Here is a 22,884-nt window from a genome sequence, read left to right as displayed (position 1 = left end):
AAACGCCTCTGAAGCCCATTGCACAGACAGATGGTCAATATTCCACTCTGAGTTTCTGTACAGACTGGATAGAGAGGCATGATTCATGTTTTTCCTTCATCAGTGTACTCATGGAGTGAAAGTAGGTAAAGAGTAGTTTGTCTGGCTACCAGTAGTGAGGGTTGTTTATTTTATTCCTCTCACAGCCTAATCCAAATGACTCAAATTCAAGGGAAGGAGCAGGATTTGTAGCAAATATTCTTCTTTTGGCTGATCTCCAAGAGGAAGATAGACTGTTTATTTTATCTTAAATTGTTGTTAGTTCATGATTTATAGGATCAAGAGCCTTAGGGAGTATAAATTCATTCAACTTATAAGAGTACAGTTGAAGCTAAAAATTTTTTTTTTTTTGAAAATCAATGTAATCTTCTCATCTTCAGTTTAGAGGGTTGCTTCCTATCGTCCTATCGTGAATTGGAGTAAATTCTATAGGTTGTGAGATTAATTGCTTTGATGTCATATTTATACAGGGCCAGAAATAATTCATGATTCTTTGGAAACAAATAAAGCACACGACCGTGCCTCAAAGAACATTATCTCCACTGAAATAGATTATTTTTCACAGATGGAAGCCCACTTAGGAGGTCATGTTTCCACATGCCCTTGAGACTTGTATGCTTTATGATAGCCTTCCTGTATTCCCTGAAACAGAAGGGTAAAATACCACTGTGAGGGAGGCAGTGGACACAAAACCATTTAGAGGATGATGATGTATGAGGCCATCAGGACTAAATTCAGTACAGCCAACTCTGTCCTGGGGAGCCAGCATTGGCAGCTGGGCAAGGAAGGGGACTGTCCTGTTCTGCTCTGCACTGGGGCGGCCTCACCTTGAGCTCTGGATGCTGTTTGGGGCACCACAATATAAAAAAAGATATTGAGCTGTTAGAATGCATCCAAAGGAGGGCAACAAAGATGGTGAAGGGCCTTGAAGTGAAGCCATATGGGGAGTGGCTGAAGTCACTTGGTCTGTTCAGCCTGGAGGAGACTGAGGGGAGACGTCATTGCAGTTTGCAATTTCCTCAAGAGGTTAAGAGGATGGGCAGACACTGACTGATCTCTTCTCTGTGATGCCCAGTGACAGGGCCTGAGGGAATGGCATGAAGCTGAGTTCAGAGCAGGTTTCAGTTGGATATTAGAAAAAGGGTTTTCACCTGGAGTGTGATCAGGCACTGGAACAGGCTCCCCAGGGAAGTGTTCCAGAAGCATTTGGACAGTACTCTTAGGCATATGGTTGGGACATTTGGAGATGGTCTTGTGCAGGACCAGGAGTTGGTCACCATGATCCTTGTGGATCTCTTCCAACACCTCAGCATATTCTGTGATTCTGTGACCTAACACAGTGCGATTTAATGAAGCAGGCTTGGCTTGTAAGCCATTCCATTGGGATCCTTTTTTAGGTATGCAGAGTGCCTGGCACAGTCCAAATAGCAAATACTGGCAGATCACAGGGAGTGGAAGAATCTCCCTTGAAATCAGCATTTATCCTTCAGGGTCTCCTGTTCCCCAGAGCAGCACAAACTGTAAAACCAGGGCTGTCGTGATGCCAAGGTGTAGAAGATGCAGTAAAATGACTGGAGGATCCAAGGTTTAGCTAGTGATGCTAAATGTGATGACAGTCCATCTTTCAGATCATTCCTCTGAATGTCCTGATAAAAATCGTAAAGGTCACAGGTTCTGAGTGTGTCTTCTGTTAGCTTTGTCCCACATCCCCATCTTCTCCCTCACAACACACCTCCCTGTACAGGTGCCCAATGCTACCTCAGGGGGTTCAGGAGTCCTTGTCACCTGCCTAGTGCTCCAACTGAATCCACTTGTTATGGAGCATTACCAAGGCTCTAAAAGGGCCATGGTCCATCCAGGTTGAATGGAACTGAAAGAGAAATGACTACTGTTCTGAGGCATCACAATTTGCCTGTTATGTGGCAATCTACGTGTAAGAGTAGCATGATCAGGTAGGTGATATACTAAAGTATGTATATGCTTTTTTTGCCTTTCCTATGATTATTTTCTTCCCTTAAGACAATCCTGGAACAAATGTCACGAATCCACAGATTGTACAAGAGGAACCTGAACGTGCCCTACACAGAAGCTGAAAGCATTAAATTGCCCATTTAAAGATAATTAACAGGCCTTAGCCCACGATAAAGACTCCAGAGCAAACTTCTATTAAGATTGTTGTCTGAACATGTGGTAGGACACACATGGTTAGTCACAGTAAGTTGAAAAAATTGACTTACAAAAAAATGAGAAGGGAGTTTACAGCCTCTTATGGCCTTTTGAGAAGAGATTAAACACTTTCATATATACTTAGCATTGGAAAGCCTCCAATCCAGCAGGTGATTCACTGGGGGGATGCTGAAGATTAAGCCATGAGGTATCTATATTCAGATCTCTGCTTTTTGTGTTTCAGCACAGGATTATCATAGCAGGATCTCTCTGTAGCTGAAATTCAGAAATATCATTGTTGTCCCAGCAGGATCCTTAGGACTTCCAAAAAATACATGGCCTTTCCCTTGCAATGTTTTCATAGGAGAACTGCAGCAGCAACTCCTGGGTTTTTGTTAAGTATCTTAATCATTTGGAAATGAAACAGCAAAATCTAACCTATCCTTCTGATCGCTGTTCAACAGCAGATCATCCTGCTCTGCAAATCCCCACTTTGTTCCTGGGCCATGAACATCTGCTGAATGATAGATCTCTTCAGCTTTCTCCTTCCTTAGAGAATTCCTAAAAGAAAAGGGAGAAGAGTAAAGCAAAAACCTGCCAAGCACTCTACACCCCCAGTAGTTATTATTTCCAGTAGAGCTAAGTAGCAGATAAAGGCATTTTATTGAGGATAATAGATACTTCTGATGCTGTCATCCAGTACATTTGTAGTATATGTTGCTGGGTGCACTCTTGAAAATAAATTCCCTTTTTACTTTTACAAAGATTGTAGAGAAATTGCATATTATTGAAGTGGTTTTGCAAACAACATGAGGTTTCTCAAACAGTAATTTTTGGAAGCAAGGGAAACCCTGGTGATACACACCATTAGATTAAAAAAACACGGCGCCATGGAAGCAACCTGGAAAGAGAAACCTTAACTTGAAACAAAAAATCAAGTGAAGACAGGTTTTTCATCTCTTGGTAGGATAATAACTCACAGTTCAGAACAACGCACACTTTGATTTTTTTCTGCCAAGCTATTTTCTACTGTTACTTCATCCTATTCTCCATGGTCCACAAAATCCCTAATATTCTGTGAGTACGTGACTCACTGAGAGGGGCCAGTTAACCAAATATGCCTTCAACAGCGCCACGGGTCAATTATTTGCCTGTTACATGGAAAGCTTCCTGGCTTTATCTAGGCAGTTATGACAACTTGGAATGAAAATGTCAATACAATTGTAATAGAGACAGAAGAACAAAAGAGAGAAAATATGCATGCCTACATGCATATATAGATATAAAATCTACAGAAATACATTTTTTCACAGATATATTTAAAAGCAGGTTTCTCTTGCTAAATCTGTGAGGATGCTTTTCTTTGAACAAAAATCTAGTAACCTTGATCGTATCTTGGGAAACAATACATATTCTCAGACTTCTGTTCATGCATATCTGAGCTATTTTCTCCCCAGATTCTAACAATAGAGCACTTCTGTACTAACCACAGCAGTCCTTTACCTGGAATAGTATTGTTAGAGGCATATGAGTCATTGGCCATTAATGCACTTGGAAACACACTGTGGGAATGGCCAGGCACTCTGTAGCCCATCAGCAAAATGTTCTGTGCTCTGCTATTTTTTCACAATTTTAAATATTACTTTTGTAGCCAAATTGCAGGTGATTTTGTAATTTGGGATTTTTTTTTTAACGTCATCTATAATCTTCAAAAATATGCTGTGATATATTTAAGCCCCTGGCTTCTCTAGAAAATATCTGAAAAATCAGAACAATTTGCTTGAAAACTTTTCAGGTTAAAAACCAGAATGAATAATTCTGTTTTCCAAAAAAGAATTTCTAGCACCCTAATGTGATTGCATCAGTGGTCAGTGAGCTGAAAGACATAAGGAGTTGCTGGGAAGTGTAAATAATGCAGTGTCTGAAAATTGTGATGAAATATCAAGTCCACATCATCTCTAAAGACTGTGGTTAGTGACTGCCCTCCCTACAGCTTCTTGCTCTGAGCAGGAGGTAGGTGCAGTAGCACTGGATACAAAACAGGCCACAGAAAGGACCTAGTCTTTGGGGAAAATTCTTAAGCCCAGGCATAAAACCAAAACAAACCCCATTCCTTCCTGAACTCACAGTTGCCCTGTTCCAGCTGGGCACATGCACATGGATCTGCCAGATGTAGAGTACAGGGACTAATAGGGAAGGTCTATCCCAACTTGAAACCTTTTGTAACACTTCAGCTCTGCAGACTTTGGTTTAAGAGTTTTGGAGGGTTTGGATAGTAGTTTTTCTTTGCTTTATAAACACCACTTTTGAGTCATAGAAAAAAAAAAAAAGGAGACTTTTCTTCTGCTTATTTTTTCTTCTACCTTTTTTTTTTTCAAAGTAAATGCTGGCTACTTCCAAAGTAAGTGCCGTGCTGTTCTACAATTCAGACTTCTTCACTCTTTTTCTCAGTGCTAACAATTTCATATAAATTTTGTTTTGACTGCAGGATCATTCTATACCCTACTTTTCCAGTATAGTTGTGTTCAGCACTTGCACTACAGTAAAATAGTTGCATCCAGTTTTAAACTGTTCCCCTTCAAGGCACTGAAATCTCATGTGAGTAGGATATTTTCTGATACACTATTTGTAGCATCATGTACAGCTGAAGCAAAAACCAGGATGGTAAGGCTGAGGTGGCTGTAGAAACAAGGGTCCCTTCTCCTAGCAACATGCTATCACCCTCCTCAGCCTGGCTCATGCAGGCTGTGGTTGAAGAAACCTTGTTAGTTCCATTTGTAGCTTTTATTTAAGAGCTTTCCCCTTGACAGCAAGGCTGTGGCAGAGCAGAGTTATTAGTGAGCCCACAGGAGCGTTGTGCTGGACATGCTTCAAGCTGCAGTCTATGGCCATTAGTTTTTAATTAACCTTGGTTATGGGGAATTGCTGAAAAGGCTCCTCAAATATTCTGAGCTTGGTTTTCTTCCCATTAAGCCATGCCTTCCCAAAAACAAAATAAGATATTTTCATGGAGGGCTGTTCCCTTCTCTTATTATTGAAGAGTGGCATTGAAAGAGCCAAAGTTACCAAAATACTAACCCCTAGGAGATAGAAGAGCCAAACCCTTGCTAACACCAGCCCCATGTGTGATAAATTGAAAGGGATCCATGGTAATTTTTATTTTTTTTTCAGTTAGAACATCTTTTTGCCCAGGTCACTGGGAAGGTAGTGAAACCATGTCCATTTCTATTAAGAAAAAATTACTGTTTTAAATTTAGAGTTGGAAAGTTGTGTTACTTTGTACAGCCCCATAAGCAATGAGGTTGCGGTTAAAGCTAGATGTGAAAGCCTCCTGCTGCAGTTACTGGGGGCTGTTCTGTAGGCATTGTGGTCAACCATCAGAATATTTCCATGGGGTATATTCTTCAAGCATCAGCTTTTGCTATGGTTCTGGTAGAGTTTCCTGTAAAAGGTATGAATCTTGAAAAGGTTCACATACATCCTTCTGAGGTACACAAACTGCCTAATGAGTTGCTTGTGTGTGTGCTCTTCAGATGAGAGTCTACTGAATGATGGCTCCTACTTGCTCTAGTTTCAATTCCCTGCAAAAGTTTTGTAAGTGGGGTCTTCTTCTCAATGCCATACTGTGCCACACTTTATGTTCTGCTTACAGTCCAGGGATGCTTATATTTTAGCAGCTCTTGTATGTATCACAGGAGCATAACCTCATCTTCTATACCATCAATCTTTCGCTGTTGTGCATGCCTGTGAAGTTGATAGCCATAATCTCTCCCATGGCCATTTTGAGCCTTTGCCAGGGGTTTGTAGTGTTTTTTGAAACCTTTCTGTTGAAGGGGCTGCACACTCTAAAAGTAGATTCAAGGGTGTAGGGTTTTTCCACCAAACCTTTTTATCCACTGGGACAAAGAAATTTAAAAGGGCATGTGAAAGTCCCTTTTTATCATTCAGTTGCCTGTGTTTTACTGCATTGCATTTTAAATGACTGGCCAGGGGCCTGGAGTGTCCTTCAGGACACAGCTGGGTCTATGAGGCCAGTGTTTTGCTCAGAGACCCAAGAAGCCCTTCCTCTGCTAACACCCCAAATGAGCTCACATATGCTGGTTCTACTGCTCCTCCAATGTTTTATCCAAAAGGAGGCTCCCAGTGACTGCAGCGCCGCAGGGCTGTGTCAGTGCTAGCGTTTCCCCTAAATTGTCCCTCAGGCTGCTGCTTGGCACGGCATCAGCACTGCCAGTACAAGAGAAGCACAGAGCCACAGAAGCCCTCTGCCCCCCTCCACTGGCATTTTAACATCCAGCCTTGCTCTGAGCTTTTGGAGATTTAGTTTGGATGTAACAAGATTGTATTTTTGACAGCTTAACATTGTGTGATCTACTTATTAAGCGGAACATGCTCCGACAAGGAAGGCTAACCTCTTTCTTGCCATTTCAGAAAGGGAATTGGCAAGCACCATCCTTGCACACTAGGCAGAGTGGTGGCCTGGCTCTGCAAAGGCAACGTCCTTCACAGGAGCAGATTTTAACAAATGTTCTTTAGGGGAATTATGTCCTGCAAAGTATGAGTTCCCAGGAGATGTAAATGTACAGCTCTTAGGAAGGACTAAAATGCAAACTGAGGTGTGAACTTGCATGGTCACACATATATTTGTAACCATGCAAAACACTGAGTTATCTGCAGGACAAGAGACTTAATGTCTGCTTTTTAAGTCCTTGCATGTTTATTAGGTCCAGTCTCTCCATAAATATGGGGGTGTTCTCCTATGTCTATAAAAGAAGATATGAGTCATAATTTTCATAAAGTATGGGATATTTCAAATTTATCAGTTTTTGGGTGTCCCACACAAGACAGCTGGTAGGGCTTGATTTTCACAAAGTGGGTGCTAAAAATGAATCTTTTATGGGTAAATTAAAGTTATCCACTCAAAGTAGTTACTTTGCCAGTCTTCTGGCCATGAGGGTATATAATATCCGGTAAAACTAAGTCTAAAATTAATTTTTTCTCACTAATATTTTTTTTTTGAACCAATCACTATTTCAATAACAAAACCCCTGTAGATTAATGCCAGCTTCATTTAATCAGGAAAAATTACTGAGCAAAGTCCCTACCCTTCTTTTATATACACCCCACACATTTCTTCTTCTGAAAGAAAAGACAGCCTTTCCCTGTAGCACCTCATTTGAGTAACTTCCTCCTCTGCTGTTGGTAAGACTGATGAATACATGTCAGTAACCTTGGTTTATGTGTTTATTTCAACAGACAAATTTTGGTATTGTCGACTTTCACCTAATCACAAGGTCTTGCACTACGGAGACTTGGAAGAAAGTCCACAGGGAGAAGTCCCTCATGATTCCTTGCAAGATAAATGTAAGTCATGCTCAAAGATTGTGACACTTCTGCTACTTTTATGCTAGTTCTTCTTTCTTACTTGTAGTAGGTTTCTCTTTACATGGGACCTTGTGAACAGCTCTCTTTATGAAGATAATGAGGAGGGACATTTCCTCCTGCATTCAAACACCACTCTCCTGGGCTTGGCAAGTGTGTGTGGGGACTGCATTAAGCATTTTAATGACTTTATCATTTCATTCATCTTGGAAACGTCATGTCTTTCCTAGGGAGGACCACCGTTTATTTTCATTGCTCATCTAAGTGCAGATGTCAAATAAAAATACTTAGGCATACTCAGAAGCACTGCCTGTCCATGGAAACAGGCAGTCTAGTGACTGGAGGAGGAGTAAGTGCAGAGGTCTTTTTAGTTATTGAGAGAAGTGGACTTAGAGGTGACAGGTCACTGTGAAGAGCATTGAGAGGACCTCACTGTTTCTGTGCAGCCAACTGGGAGAGGACACGTCTCTGTGGCAGCTCCTACCAGGAGATTTATTGGGATTTTTATTATGGTTGAAAGTAATTTTGGAGCTCTTCAGAACCATCATACTGTAGTGATTTCTCCTTTGTTCTTCGACACGAGTTGTAGGGGTTTAACCTGTAATCCAGGGAAGCTTTTTTATGATAGTGGAAATAATGAGTATAGTTCTGTCACTTGGGAGGTGACTGCAAGAAATCCAGCATTGAATAAGGAATAATTTCTTTTTGTTCTTTTCTGGAAATTCTTGGTATTATCAAATTAGACATGCTTATACAGGTATTTCCACTGGTAGTTCCACTTCTTTCATGGAATGGCAGAAACACTAATTTTTCAGAAGTTTTAAATTTTTCCATCCAGCCTGAAAATTGGGACATGATGTAAAATTTCCTCCCCTAACCTGTCTCCAGGCAGCACCTTTTAAAATGTCCAAGTGTTCCTAGAGGGAAAGAAGAAAAGCCTGTGTGATGCTGGAGCCCTGACAGTTTGCAGTCACATTCTCTTGTTTTCCTTGCCTTACAGATTGCCTCAAGGATGTTTCACAGTCTTACTGCAGTCTTGGCAGAATGTAGGACAGGGCCTCACATTGCTGCATTGGCACAGAAAGAGACTGTTTTTGTGGACAAGGCTTAGAGAAATAGCCACAGAATGTTACAGTAGTGTCAGAGTGACAGAAGAATGAAAGTCACACTTGAACTGCAGGCACAGTTACAAGAGCAGCAGTTCCCAGATTTGTTTGCTTGGAGCACTCTTCCGTGCACAAACCCCTGACCCTGACTGTGAGCATCAGTGGGCACTTGCATTTTCTGTAGGCTCTTGAACCTACTCAGGAATGTCAGGATCCCATGGGGGCATGGATCCCATGAAGGCTCCTACTTTAGAAACCATTGGGCTAGACCCACAGCATTGCTTCAGCATGGCTGCTGGCAGAGTAGATACCAATGCAGTTTCAGAAAGAGGTGGTTATTTCATCAGTGTCCCAGGTTTTCAGGCTATGAATGAGACAAGATTTACCCTAGTGCTACCCACATTAGATGGAGTTTCATTAAACAAAGCTGAGAATATTGCAAGTCACAAGATTATGAAGTGTCACTATTGTTTGAAACATATCAGACCAAACTGGCTTGGGCAATTTCCAGAACACTTTCATAAATATTCTGGTTTTCTCTGGACAGACTTAATGATTTTTGAATTCCTAAAGTTTGGATGTGATGATAACTTGTCAGCATTTGGAGCCAGGTCCACAGATAAAAGAGAATAGGTGGGTAAGAAAAGAAAACCAAGAGAAGCTGCATCAGGCATTTTGTGTACTCCTTGCCAAGCCTGAATAATTAGTCTCTATCCCCAAAAATAAGTGTGTGGGTTTTTAACCTTTTCACTTCTGTGAATGTCGGCCCTCTATTCAGGCTGGCAGAGTTAACAAGCCATACAGACTCCAGCTGGGACAGAAAACAGCTGCCCTCCTTCTCAAGGCTTTATCCATTGTGAGCACATCACGTCTGTGCTCACAGCCTCCAGCATCTTGTAGTCAACATCTGATACCTCCTGAAGTCTTTGATTCTATTTTTTTAAAGTAAAGCATAAGCCAAATTCCAGATAAATAAAGATTAGGATGTCACATCAGTCTGTGATCTCCAATAGTAACTGTTTTCCAGATCACACAGTTCAAGTGTATGAAACCTGGAGAAAAGCCTTCCTGTTTGAGAGGTCTGACCTCAGAAAACCTTACCTTATGCAAACAGAGAAACTGTTTTCCTGGGCCTCTTCAAAAAATGGCAGGAACTTTTTTTTTTCTTAAGAAGATCTTTCTACCATAGTTGCAGTCAAATATCTCCTTATTTTCCCAGTTTATCCTAGCTCACTCTCTCCTCTCAAAAACAGTATCTCTTCTTCTCTAAAACGGGACTGTCAGAGGCATAAAAAGCCAGCAGACTCACAGCATAAAATTCTGAGACTAAAGGCAGAAGTTGAGTAGTGAAGAATCAAATAATTTCCTTTCTTTTCAGTCTTCCATGCAAAGCAAATACTTTAAGAATGTCTTTTACATCCTATGCCATTTATTTGGCATAGTGCTGAGGTAGCTGAGGTAATCTGTCATGAAATATATGGTGCTGCTGGGCCCAGTAGAAGAGTAAATGCATTTCTCCTCTTCACTATTTCCATTAGAGTTTCTAAAGAACTGGGCAGTAACAGGTTTTCATATTACTATCCTGTTCTATATAGAAGATACTTTTCTGCAGGCACAAGGATAATGGATTATTTATAGATCATAGAAACTGTCACTCAGGGACCATATTGTATTATAGAGCATATAGATTCTCCATAATGTAATTACCTTTGGAAAATTGACTTCCGCTTGAAACTCAGAGAAATTTATCTTTATGCTTTAGTGACCTCACTCTGTGACTCTGAGTGGCAGCAGATTCCAATATTTTTTCTTACCTTTCTTACCCCCCAAGTAATTTCTGATCACTTTACATTTTAAAGCAATTGGAATGGCTCATTATAAGCCTTAGTATTCCTTATTCCTGCTAGTACCAGAAAGCAACTAAACTGCTGATGGGAGTGAAATAGAAAACTATTTTTGAAAAATTCCTACAGGCTTTTAAAAGAAGGGAAACAGCACTGAGTGAAGGGTCCAACTTGCCCAGCATCCTCTCTCCAGCAGACTTTACCTGGTTGCCTAGGAAAGAGCAACAAAGAGCAGGCAGATTACATTAACAAGGAAGAAAATGATATGGTTTTGAGGTCCATGAGTACACATACTGTCCAGGCACAGGTATGCATTTATATGAAACACTCTTACCCAAGATAGTCTAAATAGGCAAGAAAAAGCATTTTCAGACTTTTATCCAGATAACTGAAATTTTGTCAAGTCTCACTGGTTCCTGTGTTAGTTGTTTTCTTCCATTTTTCTTTCTTACAAAAGGCTGGAAATGGCAAAGGACATGGCAATTTTAACACATTAGTCTTGCTTCTTTTTAGACTCTGTAGCTTTTACATACCTTGCTTCTAACTAATTTTCTGGGGTTTGATTTTCTTTCTTTTTAATGCAGTGCCAGTAGCAGATATAAAAGCTGTTGTGACTGGGAAAGACTGCCCACATATGAAGGAGAAAGGAGCTCTTAAACAAAACAAGGTATAGTTCTCAAAATGTTATGAACACATACTGTGCAGAATGCAAAGCTTGTCAACTTGACCTTCCCTGAAGCAACAGAGGTATTTTTCTTTCCAGCCTGCAACATTTCCATGTATGTATACCCTTTGTTTCAGACCATTTGAGTAAAGTTATTGGGACAGCTTAGCCTTCTGTACTCATATTTCATGGCAGATGTGCATTGAGATAGGCCCAGGGCACAACTGGAATCATCTTTAGTAGTGATGTTTTGTATCTCTAAAGCAAAGCAGCAATGGCTGTTGGTGCCTACTCCTATATTGTGTCTGATAAATAACTTGTTTGCTCCAGCTGTGTTCTCTGGTGAACCCACATTCAGTGAACACATGCCAAAATTGCAATTAATGTCCAGCTGATGATACCTGCAGGTCCAATCAGGTAGAAAAACCAGGGCCATCAAAAGGCTGTAAGGAAAATCCTGGGCAATTAAGGAGGTGTATAAGGACGTGCTTAGCAGTTCATTTGGGAAAAAAATGTGTAGAGACAATATTCAGCCTAAATTATATTTACACTACCTTTCAGAGTTTCAGAGCAAGAGCTGTAAGCTGACAGTAGTACTAAAATTGTGCAGAGCCAGAATCTTGCAGAGTTTTTTTAGTCAGACTTGTCACCGAATCAAGAAGAAATGGAGTTACTAGCAATGTCTGGCATCGTTAGTGGTGAATATCATATTCTATGAGGTATGTTCATAAATTTTCTATCAGGTTGTCTCTCTCACCTATTAGAAGCAATGAGACTCTAATGGTGTTCAGTCTCACCTAGAACAGCACCCTGAGAGTTCTGGGAGCCAGACCACAGGTTTTGAATCAGAATTTCTAATTACCTGAAACTGAGAAATTTTTGGGTCAGACCAGGAGATTTTGATGGACAAAATAGTAAAGTTAAGAGTTCCTGCTTCAACACTTTAGATAAAATTGAAAAAGCAGTTCTGAAGGGAGCCACAAAAATTGAGAAGGCCCTGTCAAAGCTACATCACACAATTAGTTGCACCTTCACAGCTGTAACTTCTCTTTCCTTAACTGTGCATTTGTTTTCTTACAGAGAAGTTGCTCTCCTTTCAACATTGGCTTTACATGGTAGGAAATGAAAAAGCCAAGTGAGGAAAAAAAATCCCAGGAGTATTTTTCCTTGTTGATTTTCTGAATCAGGGCACAACACACACGCATGAGTACAATAGATTGCGTATAACTCCTACCTCATGTTACTGCTGAACCATCAACACATTTGGCTGGGACATTTATATGATGCATATAAAATATTTTTAGTTCTTCCTTGCCTTAGCACTCATATGTCCACACAAAAGGGAAAGATGGAAAGCAGTGGGTGGCAGTGATGGAAATGTGTCATCGTTATGGCGCAGTAATGTCTAGATAGTATTTAATGCTAAATAGGAATGCTGCAGATCAGTTTTTCCTCAGCTCTCAGCACTGCCCCATTACCTTAGCTAAAATTGCTTTGGACTGGTATAAAATTTCTGGCTGAGAATGTAAAGATCTGGAATTCATAGGTAGCATGGCTGCATCCTTGGCTGGAGACATTCTATTTGTGACCCAGACAATGGCAATTTTGATGGTTTTACTGTTTCTGATGTGGTGCAGGGGTTTTGGTAGGTTTGGGGTTTTTTTTTATTTCCTCAATTCCTTGTTTCTTTCCCTGAGAAGCAAAGAATTTTTGAATTAATTTGTCATCCCAATCAAGCTGTCAGGGACAATATTGCAACTATTTAACTGACATAGGAGTAACATTTTGTTTGCAGCACATCAAGTTATATATGGGTTAGACAATTAAAATTTATAAAAAGGCAGACACAGAATTTGGTGTGTGAAACCTTTCACTTTCTGAAATTTCACAATCAGTGATATATTTTTAAGAGGTCTTTTCATTCTGAGCTTTCTTTGTATGTATATAACGTCCACCTCAATTTTATTCATTGGCAGAAAGGAAAATTGAATGGCAGAATGCCATGCTATGAGCATAGCTGGAATTGGCAAAATGTCCATAACAAAGGCTTCAGCATCTCTTCACTTGCCAGCACATGTCTATTGTTCTTTCAGCAGGACAATTTAGAAAGAAATAAGAGGTAAACTGAATTGGAATTTGCATGCATATGAAGCCGGAAAGACGTGACAGAACCAGATCTGAATCCATTGTTGTTTGTCTTGCTTGTGTTTTTAAATTAAGTGTAATTTTTAAATCCTGATTTCTGACTCCCAAGTAGTACCCATGATTTTCAAGGAAATGGAATATGTCAGATTTTGCAGCCTTCAAAATAAAGTATGACAGAAGAATTAGAAAAAGAAAAGCATGGCCAGATCTCCTTCTCCTTTTTCCTTCTCCTCCTCCTCCTCCTTCTCCTCCTCTCCTCTCGGCTGAACCAAGTTCCTCACTGCTGCCTGTCTAGAGAGTTCTTTGGGGCAGATCTGACTCTGGCAAGCAAACTCAACATGGCCAGGCCTCAACCTTCAGTAAAGACATGGGTGTTTTTGAGCATGTTGAAGACAGAGAAAGCAGAAAGTAGTGAGGGCATTCCAGCTGCATGGGATCACTTCACCATAAGCACCCAAAATGCCTGTTCACAAAAACGAGCTTGCTTCTAGCCTCTGCTGGGGACCAGTGGAGACTGGGGGAAAGGAAACCTCTGGGCATGGGAGAACAACTTTCCCTTCATACTACCTATGACAGCTTCTCCCACAGAGATGAATCCAAGGAATGGGAAGTATTGGCCTGCCACTGCAGTCTCTTGTTCTCTGTTTTCAGCTCAGCTGAGAAGAGAGACACACTGTGGGGCCCAATTCTGCTACCTTTGAGAAGTGTCTGGGGAAGGGCGAAGTGACATGTGGAAGGAGCTAGGAGTGCCAAGGGCGTGAGTTCAGCAACTTGAGATGCAGGAGGAGGAAAGCAAAACAAAGAAGGAACAGGTTGGAGGGAATGTAAGATAAAAAGGATCAGAGGGATGGAGAAACAAGTGGAAAAGGCTTGAGTGAAAAATTACTGTGAGAAAGGTTAAGAAGTTGAACAGAGAAAAGAAGAGAAAAGTACAGATGGCTGATAAAGATTAACCAGTTCTCATTTAAGAATTGCCAGCTTCTCCTTGTCATTGATAGAACTATGAACAAAACCAGGTGAGGGTCCCTGACAAGTCAGCCAGCTCAACCATTGAGACCATTGTCAGTGTGGAGGGCCAGTTGGCAACTCCAGCTCCTTTGGCTTCCATTTTCCTTGACAGTTTGCTCTGCATAAAGCAACAGAGATGCTGGCACCTGGAAGTTGTAATTCCCAAGCCTTTAGAGTCCAGGGCAGCCAGCAAAGAAGCTGGGCAGCATCCAGGGCTGCCAAAATAACACTTTTCCCCAGAAAGAGAAGCTTGGTGTCCTTAATGTAGTCCTTTCTCATTCTCTGCCTGACTGGAAATGACTAAACCCTTGACATCCTGACACATTCTTCTTCCAAGCAGAGATATTTTTTTCCTCCTTGTTCTCTCTTTGAGGTGGAGAAGAAGGCATATTCATTGGGAGTTCCCCAAAGGAAAAATTAGAGGGGTCAGGCCTGTGGGATTGTTGACCTTCTTTAAATTCAGGAACATCACAGTATAACAGTACAAGCCCCTTTTTCGGAGCTACAACCTCAGTGGCATTACTTGGTGTACTCTGTCAGTAATTTATAACACTGTGGGAGGAGATAATGCCAGGTGCATGTGGGCAGAGGTAGATTTGGTTCTGCAATGAAGGACATCACTCTTAAAGAGGTGGCTGAGAGACATGCCTACAACACAAAAGGGCCATGTGAGCCTGAGCCATTGGTTTGCTGAGTGCACCAGCACTGTTTGCACTTGCAGCCTCCATGGAGATTTAACACAATGAGGATTTAACATAGCTTTGTCTCCTGTAGCCTTGGCAATACATCAAGTCAAACCTAGTAACTAAACTCAAGGAAAACAGGAACATTTCCCATGAGAAGCCTGATCTCTTATTATCCAAGATTATCCCTAAGGATTGCAAGTTTTATGGTTCAGACTCTGCTCTTAATCATACAACGTCAAAACCAAAAAAGCCCTTACAGAAATCCAAATATCTATGTCTGTCTCAGACCAGGGGCTCAGGGGTAGCAATCTAGAACAATGTTTATGCTGCAGTCCCCACAGTCAATTCTTCCATTTTAAAACTCAGTGTTGCAAATTTAGGAAGTCGTTCTCCTTTCACCGCTGGCAGTGCAGGGACTGTTGACAGCTGAGAGTCAGCAAAAGGCATCAGTGTGACAGGGCTGAGGAAGCCAAGAAGCTAAAAGAACAGGACATGTGATACAGATCAGAGCTACAAGGCAACACTCTGCTATATAGCTGGGTCTCTTTTCCACAGTTAATATATCCTTACTGCTGAGCCACAAGGATTGTGAGATCCTTGTAATGGCACTGTAGTGATGCAGGCAGAAACCATACTATGGCAACAGATAGCACAACATCTCGGCATGCTCACTGCTGGCCACTGAAAGATCAGTGTTTATTCAGATTGCCTGAGTTTCCCCACGGGAATTTAACTCTAAGTGACTTTTAGGGAAGGTCAGCACTTTATGAATTCTCCTTGGTATCTTTTACAATTCCAGCTTCAGTGCTTAGGGGACAAAAAAATGATTGATTTTTCCTTTCCTGAAATTCCTTTGGGTCTTTAGGTAACTGGCATAGTTTGGCTTGACTGAGGCTGGCGATTCTGGTTCAGATGGAAACAAAATTACAGAAATCTCCTGAGAGTGAATAATTTAATATATTTCCAGCAGTGAAAAGAACATAAGTATATACCAGGATATTCATTGTCCTGACAAGATTTTTAACACAAGGAGTCAAACCTTGCAGAACTTTGTGAGTTTAATGTATACAAAGTGAAAAAAAACTGTGAACCTTCATGAAGAGTTTCTTGCAAGTGTACTATTATTCATTATATTGATTTTAGTGCTCACCATTGCCTAGCTCAAATTTAAACTCAAATGCTAAAGGAATTCACAACCCAGTGAGCCAGAGTAAGCACTGAGGTAAGTGAGTTTGTTTTGACTGAAGCAACTGTTGTGATATTCTTGCTGTGCCTGTCTCTTGCAGTGGTCTGGTACTGCTGCTGCTTTGGTCAGACAGGAGACTACTATAAGCTATTTTTCAACTTGTTTTGGGGAATAATGGATAGGAAAGAAAGACAGACCTGAATGTACAGATGCCTTTCTCATGCAGCACTAATATGTGTTTCTTGTATTGTTCCAGGAGGTGCTAGAGCTTGCTTTCTCTATATTGTATGACTCAAGTGGCCAGTTGAATTTCATTGCTCCAGACAAGCATGAGGTAAAGTCATGTTCAGAGTACACAAATTTATTTGAAGTTTTCCTAGTTGCTTTAAGGTACCAGATGGCTTTGTAAGAACATAAGAATGGCCATCTTGGCCCAGGGTATATGTCCATCTAAATCAGTGTCATGTCTCAAAGCAGGCTGACAAATTCAAGGGATTAGTACAGGAACAAGACTTTCTTATATATGTAATTTTCTTGCATATCTGAGCCATAGAAGAAACATGTTTTGTATTCCTACATCACAGAGCACTTGAAACTCAAAATTACAGACCAGTGTTTCTAAGTCCTCCCAAAATACGAGCCATAAGAAGGAGAAATAAGAGAGCTTAGGCAGACCTTGAAGATCTACAGACCTCGGTCACCATTTCCTGATTTCTTGTGGTATTTCCTGATTTCTGCTGTACTTCAAACACTAGAGAATTTTGCTGTGTGAACTTTCAACACTGAGAATTTGTACAGCTAAGCTTTCAAAGAATAACTGCCAGCCTCACTTCATTTTGACAATGCTAGCATAGTCAGGGCTGGTTATACCAAAATTGGCTCTCAGTTTCAGCCAAAGACTTGTGCTCTCCAGAATGGCATATCCCCTTTTCCTTATTTTCACATTGCTTAAGATCATTCATGACAGGTGATCATAGAACGCCCCCTGTATTCATTCCTTCTCCACATGAGAGTGTTTTGCAGCAGCTTTCACTTGTATAAAGTCCTCATACCAATGATGACTGATAGCCCCTTCCCTGCTCCCTTCTCTTAGTAAAAGCCACAATGAAATAGAAGACATAATCACCTTCTGGAATGTGATGGGATTAATTTACCTTAATTGTGTTGAATCATTGGATGTGTTTCTCTCAAAGAAATTTCAAGTAAAGGCTTAGCAGAATACACAATATTAAAAAAAAAATCCTTCTTGTTTCTAAAGCTAAAGACTTGTGTTCCATTTGCATGCTTAATTTTAGATATTACATTTGGTCTCAGTTCAGGACCCCGTGCTAAGATGATGAAGACGTTTGCTTTAAATTGAATTATACTGTAGTGTTTAAAAAGTGCGTGAAATTGCTTTACAAGTGAAGTGCATTAGCTATGCAACTTCAGCATTTGTTGTTCTGGACTAAAACCTTCAACTAAATGTTAATTTTAGGAGAGGAGATACAGTTATGCCCACTTGGGTCTTTCTGTGGATTAATATTTGAGTGTCATTTTCAAGAATGTTCATTCCAAAGAAGTATTTGCTGGTCAGTTTCATGTAAGAGAAAAGACCAGCAGTATCCCAGGAAAAATGTGCCACTAGAGCTGTAGCTCTAAGCAACACATGGTTGTCATCATCCTCTGAACTGAACATAGGTTCAAGAATTTCTGAAATAAATTCTCCAGAAACTGAATTCTAGCCTGTTTCAGCTCAGAAGTGCAAATGGTCATGAAAACCAATATTTTTTTCAGCCACTGTATCTCAAATACAACCTATAGCTAAAAGTGGGTTTTAATGGTCCAAATGTTCAAAAGCTGCTGCTGCATCCCACTGTCAGGCAGTAGCAGTAAGATGCACTAACCCAATTGCTCATGATTGCGTTAACACACCTTTTATCTTCATATCTCTTTTTGGTATTGTGCAGCTTCTTTGAAACAAAATTAATATGTTCCAAAAAAAAAAAAAAATTGCCAAAGGCAACAGTCTCTGCTGCCACTTGACAGTTCCCAAATGAAAGTTTTTAAAAGGACATCTCACATCCTCTGTATTTTTCCATGGCCTGCAGAAGAGTGAGTTGTGATCAAAGTGAAAAGTAAAGTGTTCAGAGGAAGCACCCACAAGGAAAGTGAAGTAGCATGTTGTGAAGCCCGTGACTCTTTATCAAAGTAGTTGGGGTGCCTGTTGATAGAAGTGCTAGTTTAGCAGCATTGTCAGTTTGGGACATCTGGACATCTGATATCTTAAGATTCTGAAAGCTTTGTGTGAAGCACCAGGAATTATGTTGGTACATGACAATTTCAGGTCAGACTTGCAGGGCTTTTTTTAAATAGTTGTGCAGTCCTCGTGATTGTAGAGTGAGGCTGAAATGTGGGAGTTGAATATGTCCTAAAAAGAAAAAATGAACAAGGCTCTTAGGATAATTTTGGCTGCAAGGAACCCTGAAGGTGTCCTGAGTCTGACCTCCTGCTGAAAGCAGGTCAGCAATGAGCTCAGACCAGGTTGCTCAGGGCTGCACCCAGATGGATGAAGCCTGTGCAACCTTTCTAGTTCTTGTCTCCCAAAGTAATTCTTTGATAAAATCTCATTACTGAACCAGTATCACTGAGATTTGGACCTCATTCTAGCACACTTAAGTTTGTAAATTCCCTTAGCCATCTGTTGGAGCTTACTGCTAGCCAGAAGATTCAGTACTATGAGATCACTCCATTGTATTTGTTTTTCATTTAAATACTAATAACTGGTTTCAACTACACAGCAAAAAAGGTGGATTAATCTTATCCATGATTTTTGACAGAGAAACTGATGAGGGAGGCCATAATTAGGTTTCATTGGAGTTTTATGAAAATGAATCTCGTAAATTAATTTTTCAGTGGCCCTTATTCTCTTTTGCATATTAAAAATAAAAAAAGCTTCTGAATGAATGCCTCTATTTTTCCACCATCTCATTAGGATGTCTCTCTGCTCAACATGTGCAGGAGTTTAATTAGGTGCATTTGCCAATATGGAGATTAGAAAGGAAGCCCCTTTTCCAGGCCATTGCACTCATCAGAATTGTGGCCAGAATTTGGTTTCTGTGGGCCCTGAATGAGTTATATCTGGAAGAGGAGAGAACTGCAGTTCTGCTTTCTGGCTCTCTGGGATTCCTCCCCAGAGGAAGAGCTGGCCGCACTCACTGCGCAGGTGATGGACTATTAACATCAGGGGCTGCATTTGTTGAGAAGTTTCTCTGCTCTCCTGTTACCTGAGCAGAGCCTTTTGCTTTTCTGTTCCCTTTTTCATAATGAATTAGGGAAAGCTCTCCTAGAGAAAGATTTCAAGTAAATTATAGAAGATTATGTAGTCCATTCAAATAGAATTATTTTTCCAGAATAGCTTCTTTCTTTTCCTGATATTCTGCATCCACTCCAAAAAAAATTGCATGCTTTAAAACTCTTCAGTGGCACACTTTGACAGCCTAGAATAGGCAGGCTAAGTTGTTTATTTAGTACTTGTCAGCAGGACAACCTGAACTCTAAAGTCTCTTCTATACAGCTGATCTCATATTAAAGCTGTGGCTTGGCTTGCCCACACCCTGGGTGAAAAAGCTCCCTCTGCTACTGTTTTGCTACTGACTTTAGTGGGTTGGATTTCACTTCGGATGCTGAAGTGTGCTAACCCATCCTATTTTTGAAAGATGCCCTTTTTCTGCATGAAGAGGGGGGCTTCTCTCTCTTCCTTAAAAATAATCCTCATTTCTGCTGTGGGATGAAGTCAGCCATGGCTATCTTTAAACTCGGCGGCATCATGTAGCAAATGGTCAGCTAAATTTAAAACCCTTTTTTTTGGCACGAAATCCAGCAGAAGTATTTGTAAGATAAAAATGCAGTTACGGTTAATTTAATTTTTCTCCTGCAAACTAGGACACAAGTTCATGATTGAAATCTTTATTTTTAGATGACAGCATTTGAGTACTTCTGTTCATAGTTGAATAAATGGCTTGTAGTAATAAATGAAAGTGACTTATTCAATAGAAGTTGACTCTAGATTACCAATCTCCCTTGAATTTGTTGCTGATTTTAAATGGTTATTCAGCCCACATTTATCACAAGCTGTCAGCTGTTGGGAAAGATGGCATCTCCTGTAAGGAAAAAACTAACAGTAAGGAAAAGGTTTTAGAGGCCAGTTCAGCATTTGCAGCATTTAGTATTATACCAAAGCAGCTTTGCATTTAATTTTCATGAAGGACATAGCATTAACTGAACTGTAGTTTTCACAATATGTTATTTTGTGTAAAACAGTGGTAAAGTAAGCATAGTTTTGTGAGACTATCAATTGTAACAGCTTCATGTCTAGAAAAGCAAACTGATAAAAGCAGATAGTGCAGGATTTTTATACTAAGAGTCAAGAAGGATCTGGGGGTGGGATTTAGTTCACCTAACTTAACTGTCCTGGAATTAAAAGTTTAGTTAGTGTAAGATAATCAGGCTTTTTTAAGAGGTACTGCGGGAGGAGAATGAGATGAGTGAAGGAGATTTCTCCAGAGGTTCATTGTCCTAAGTTAATGTTTCCTTCTCCAATAATTGCAGAAGAACGTTCACCAAGAAGTTTGGAGGAGATGCCAAATTTTCAAAGAACTAAACACTGTCATTTTGTCCCATTTTCTGGAATCTTTTTTCCATTTTCTGAGCAGCTCAGTGAAAGCCTTCTTCAAGATCTGAGCTAATAAAATGCATCAACCTAATTTTAGATCACTTTGTAAGTCCCCATGGGAGCAGTAACTCTAGAGGACCAGACCAGACAAGGAGTTTGTGTATGAAAAGTCTATTAATGAGAGTTTTTATTCTTTTCCTGTGCAGTATTGTGTATGGACTGATGGTTTGAACGCCCTCCTTGGGAAGGATATGTTGAGTGACCTAACACGGAATGACCTGGACACGCTGCTCAGCATGGAGATAAAGCTACGCCTCCTTGACTTGGAAAATATACAAATCCCAGATGCTCCCCCACCTATCCCAAAGGAGCCCAGCAACTACGACTTTGTTTATGACTGTAACTGAGGCAGTCACTGAAACTTGTTTTGAAACTGGAAATACATAATAACTGGAGAAATATTAAAAGAAAAAAAAAAAAAGAAGAGTGTGAGGAAAAAAAGAAACCCACTTTTGCACCTTGTATTTTGGCTTTGGGGAGAGATGTAGAAACACTTGCATTCCTCCCTGTTCCCTGCATCCCTTCCTTCCCCATTCCCATCTTCCCCATTGCTCATCCAAATCCACATTGCTTTAATTAACTCGTAATTGCAGGCCAATGGCCTTGCTTAAGGCAAAGACTGCCACTAAGAAGCAACCCTCCTGAGGACTTTTTTTACATTTTTAATACTGGAATAGACATTCTTAACTAAAGAACGTTGTTATCAAACTGCATGCCTGTGAAACCCACTTGGCAGGGCAGAGGCTTTAACTGGAAGGAGGAGGGACGTAGGGAGCAAAAGCAGCTACTGTAAGCAGAAGATTTCCCCAGACACTCACAAGAGTCCGCTCACCACTGAATCCAATGTGATGATGAAATTGGTTAACTGCTTCCCAGTGCTTGCACCATCCGTCACTGTCATCATTCTCTCCACCATCATCTCAGCTCTTGCCTCCAGCCTTCACCCAACTGATCGGCTCCCAGGATGGAAAGTCTGCAGGGTTTTGCTGTACCATACGCTGCAATGCTGCAACAGCTTTTAACTTCTTTTCCTCCCAGCTCTTACAATAGCCCCACACTAGCAGATCACTCACACAAACCGTGTATGAAGCCACTAGTGTGTCCCATTCCTGTAGCGTTCCCTAAGCCTCAGTTGCCTCTGAAATTGGCTTGTTGCTATTTGAAGTGATTTTTATTTCCTTGGTCCAAAGTTCAACAGTAATTTTCACAAATTAATTACAACTGCCAAACATCCAGGTTTACATCGTTGTCATTGCTACAGTGTTAGAAATTTGCAAGGGATTTTTTTTGTACGGGTTCTAATTTTTTATTTTATTTTGCCAAACAAATATATTTAATGAAAACTAATTTCATTGTGAGTACTTTTGGGGAACAATATTTTTACTTAATTTCCATCTGGAACATTTACCCTGAAGGGAAAAAAACCACCATTCCCTTCAACTTCACTGTTGAATAAAAATCTCAGTTGTGATGATTCTTGGGACTTTGTTTTTCTTCTGAAGTTGTCTTTTATTCCTCATGGTTCCTAGAAATTCTGAAAAAGAGGAGTGGGAAGACTTTTCTTATCTGCATCTGATTTAACTTACTTGTTTGTTAGTGGTGACAAGGATGAAATGCATCCAGAGATCTCCATTGCCATGGTTACATGAGCTTTCCTGTGAGAAGGGCCCTTGTGAAATCCAAAATCCAAGCATACTGATGTGCTCACAGTCAGTTCAAGGCTCCTGCCTTTCCTGTGTTTTGCTGGGGCAGCTGTTTTCCTGTATTTCCATTTTCTCCATTGAGAGTGTTTATGGCTGCAGCAAATTGGTATTAGGAAGGTTTGAGCTTTGCAGGATGGATTCCCTCTACCCTCATGTGTTTTCTAGGTATTTCACTAAGTTCAGTTGCAAAAGTCTGAGTCTAGAGGAACCTGCCAGCTCTTTTTCTCCCACCGCATATGCT

The 22,884-nt window shown here is 40.5% G+C and overlaps 1 protein-coding gene across 5 annotated transcripts in view; it reads left to right on the top strand.

Annotated features, from left to right (window-relative positions):
• Positions 1-22,414, top strand: part of ELMO1 (engulfment and cell motility 1) — a 304,600-nt gene extending 282,186 nt beyond the window's left edge. For all 5 annotated transcript variants that reach the window (XM_030231869.2, XM_050971394.1, XM_050971395.1 and 2 more), the window contains 4 exons: positions 7,462-7,569; positions 11,122-11,204; positions 16,483-16,560; positions 21,087-22,414. In XM_030231869.2, the coding sequence (XP_030087729.1) occupies positions 7,462-7,569; positions 11,122-11,204; positions 16,483-16,560; positions 21,087-21,287 (470 nt within the window). In that variant the 3' untranslated portion in view covers positions 21,288-22,414. The remainder of the gene's footprint in view (positions 1-7,461; positions 7,570-11,121; positions 11,205-16,482; positions 16,561-21,086) is intronic.
• The last annotated feature ends 470 nt before the right edge of the window (positions 22,415-22,884 follow it).

The sequence above is a fragment of the Serinus canaria genome, chromosome 2, assembly GCF_022539315.1.
Source record: "Serinus canaria isolate serCan28SL12 chromosome 2, serCan2020, whole genome shotgun sequence".
NCBI lineage: Eukaryota > Metazoa > Chordata > Aves > Passeriformes > Fringillidae > Serinus > Serinus canaria.
This window is presented reverse-complemented; position numbering and strand designations above follow the sequence as displayed.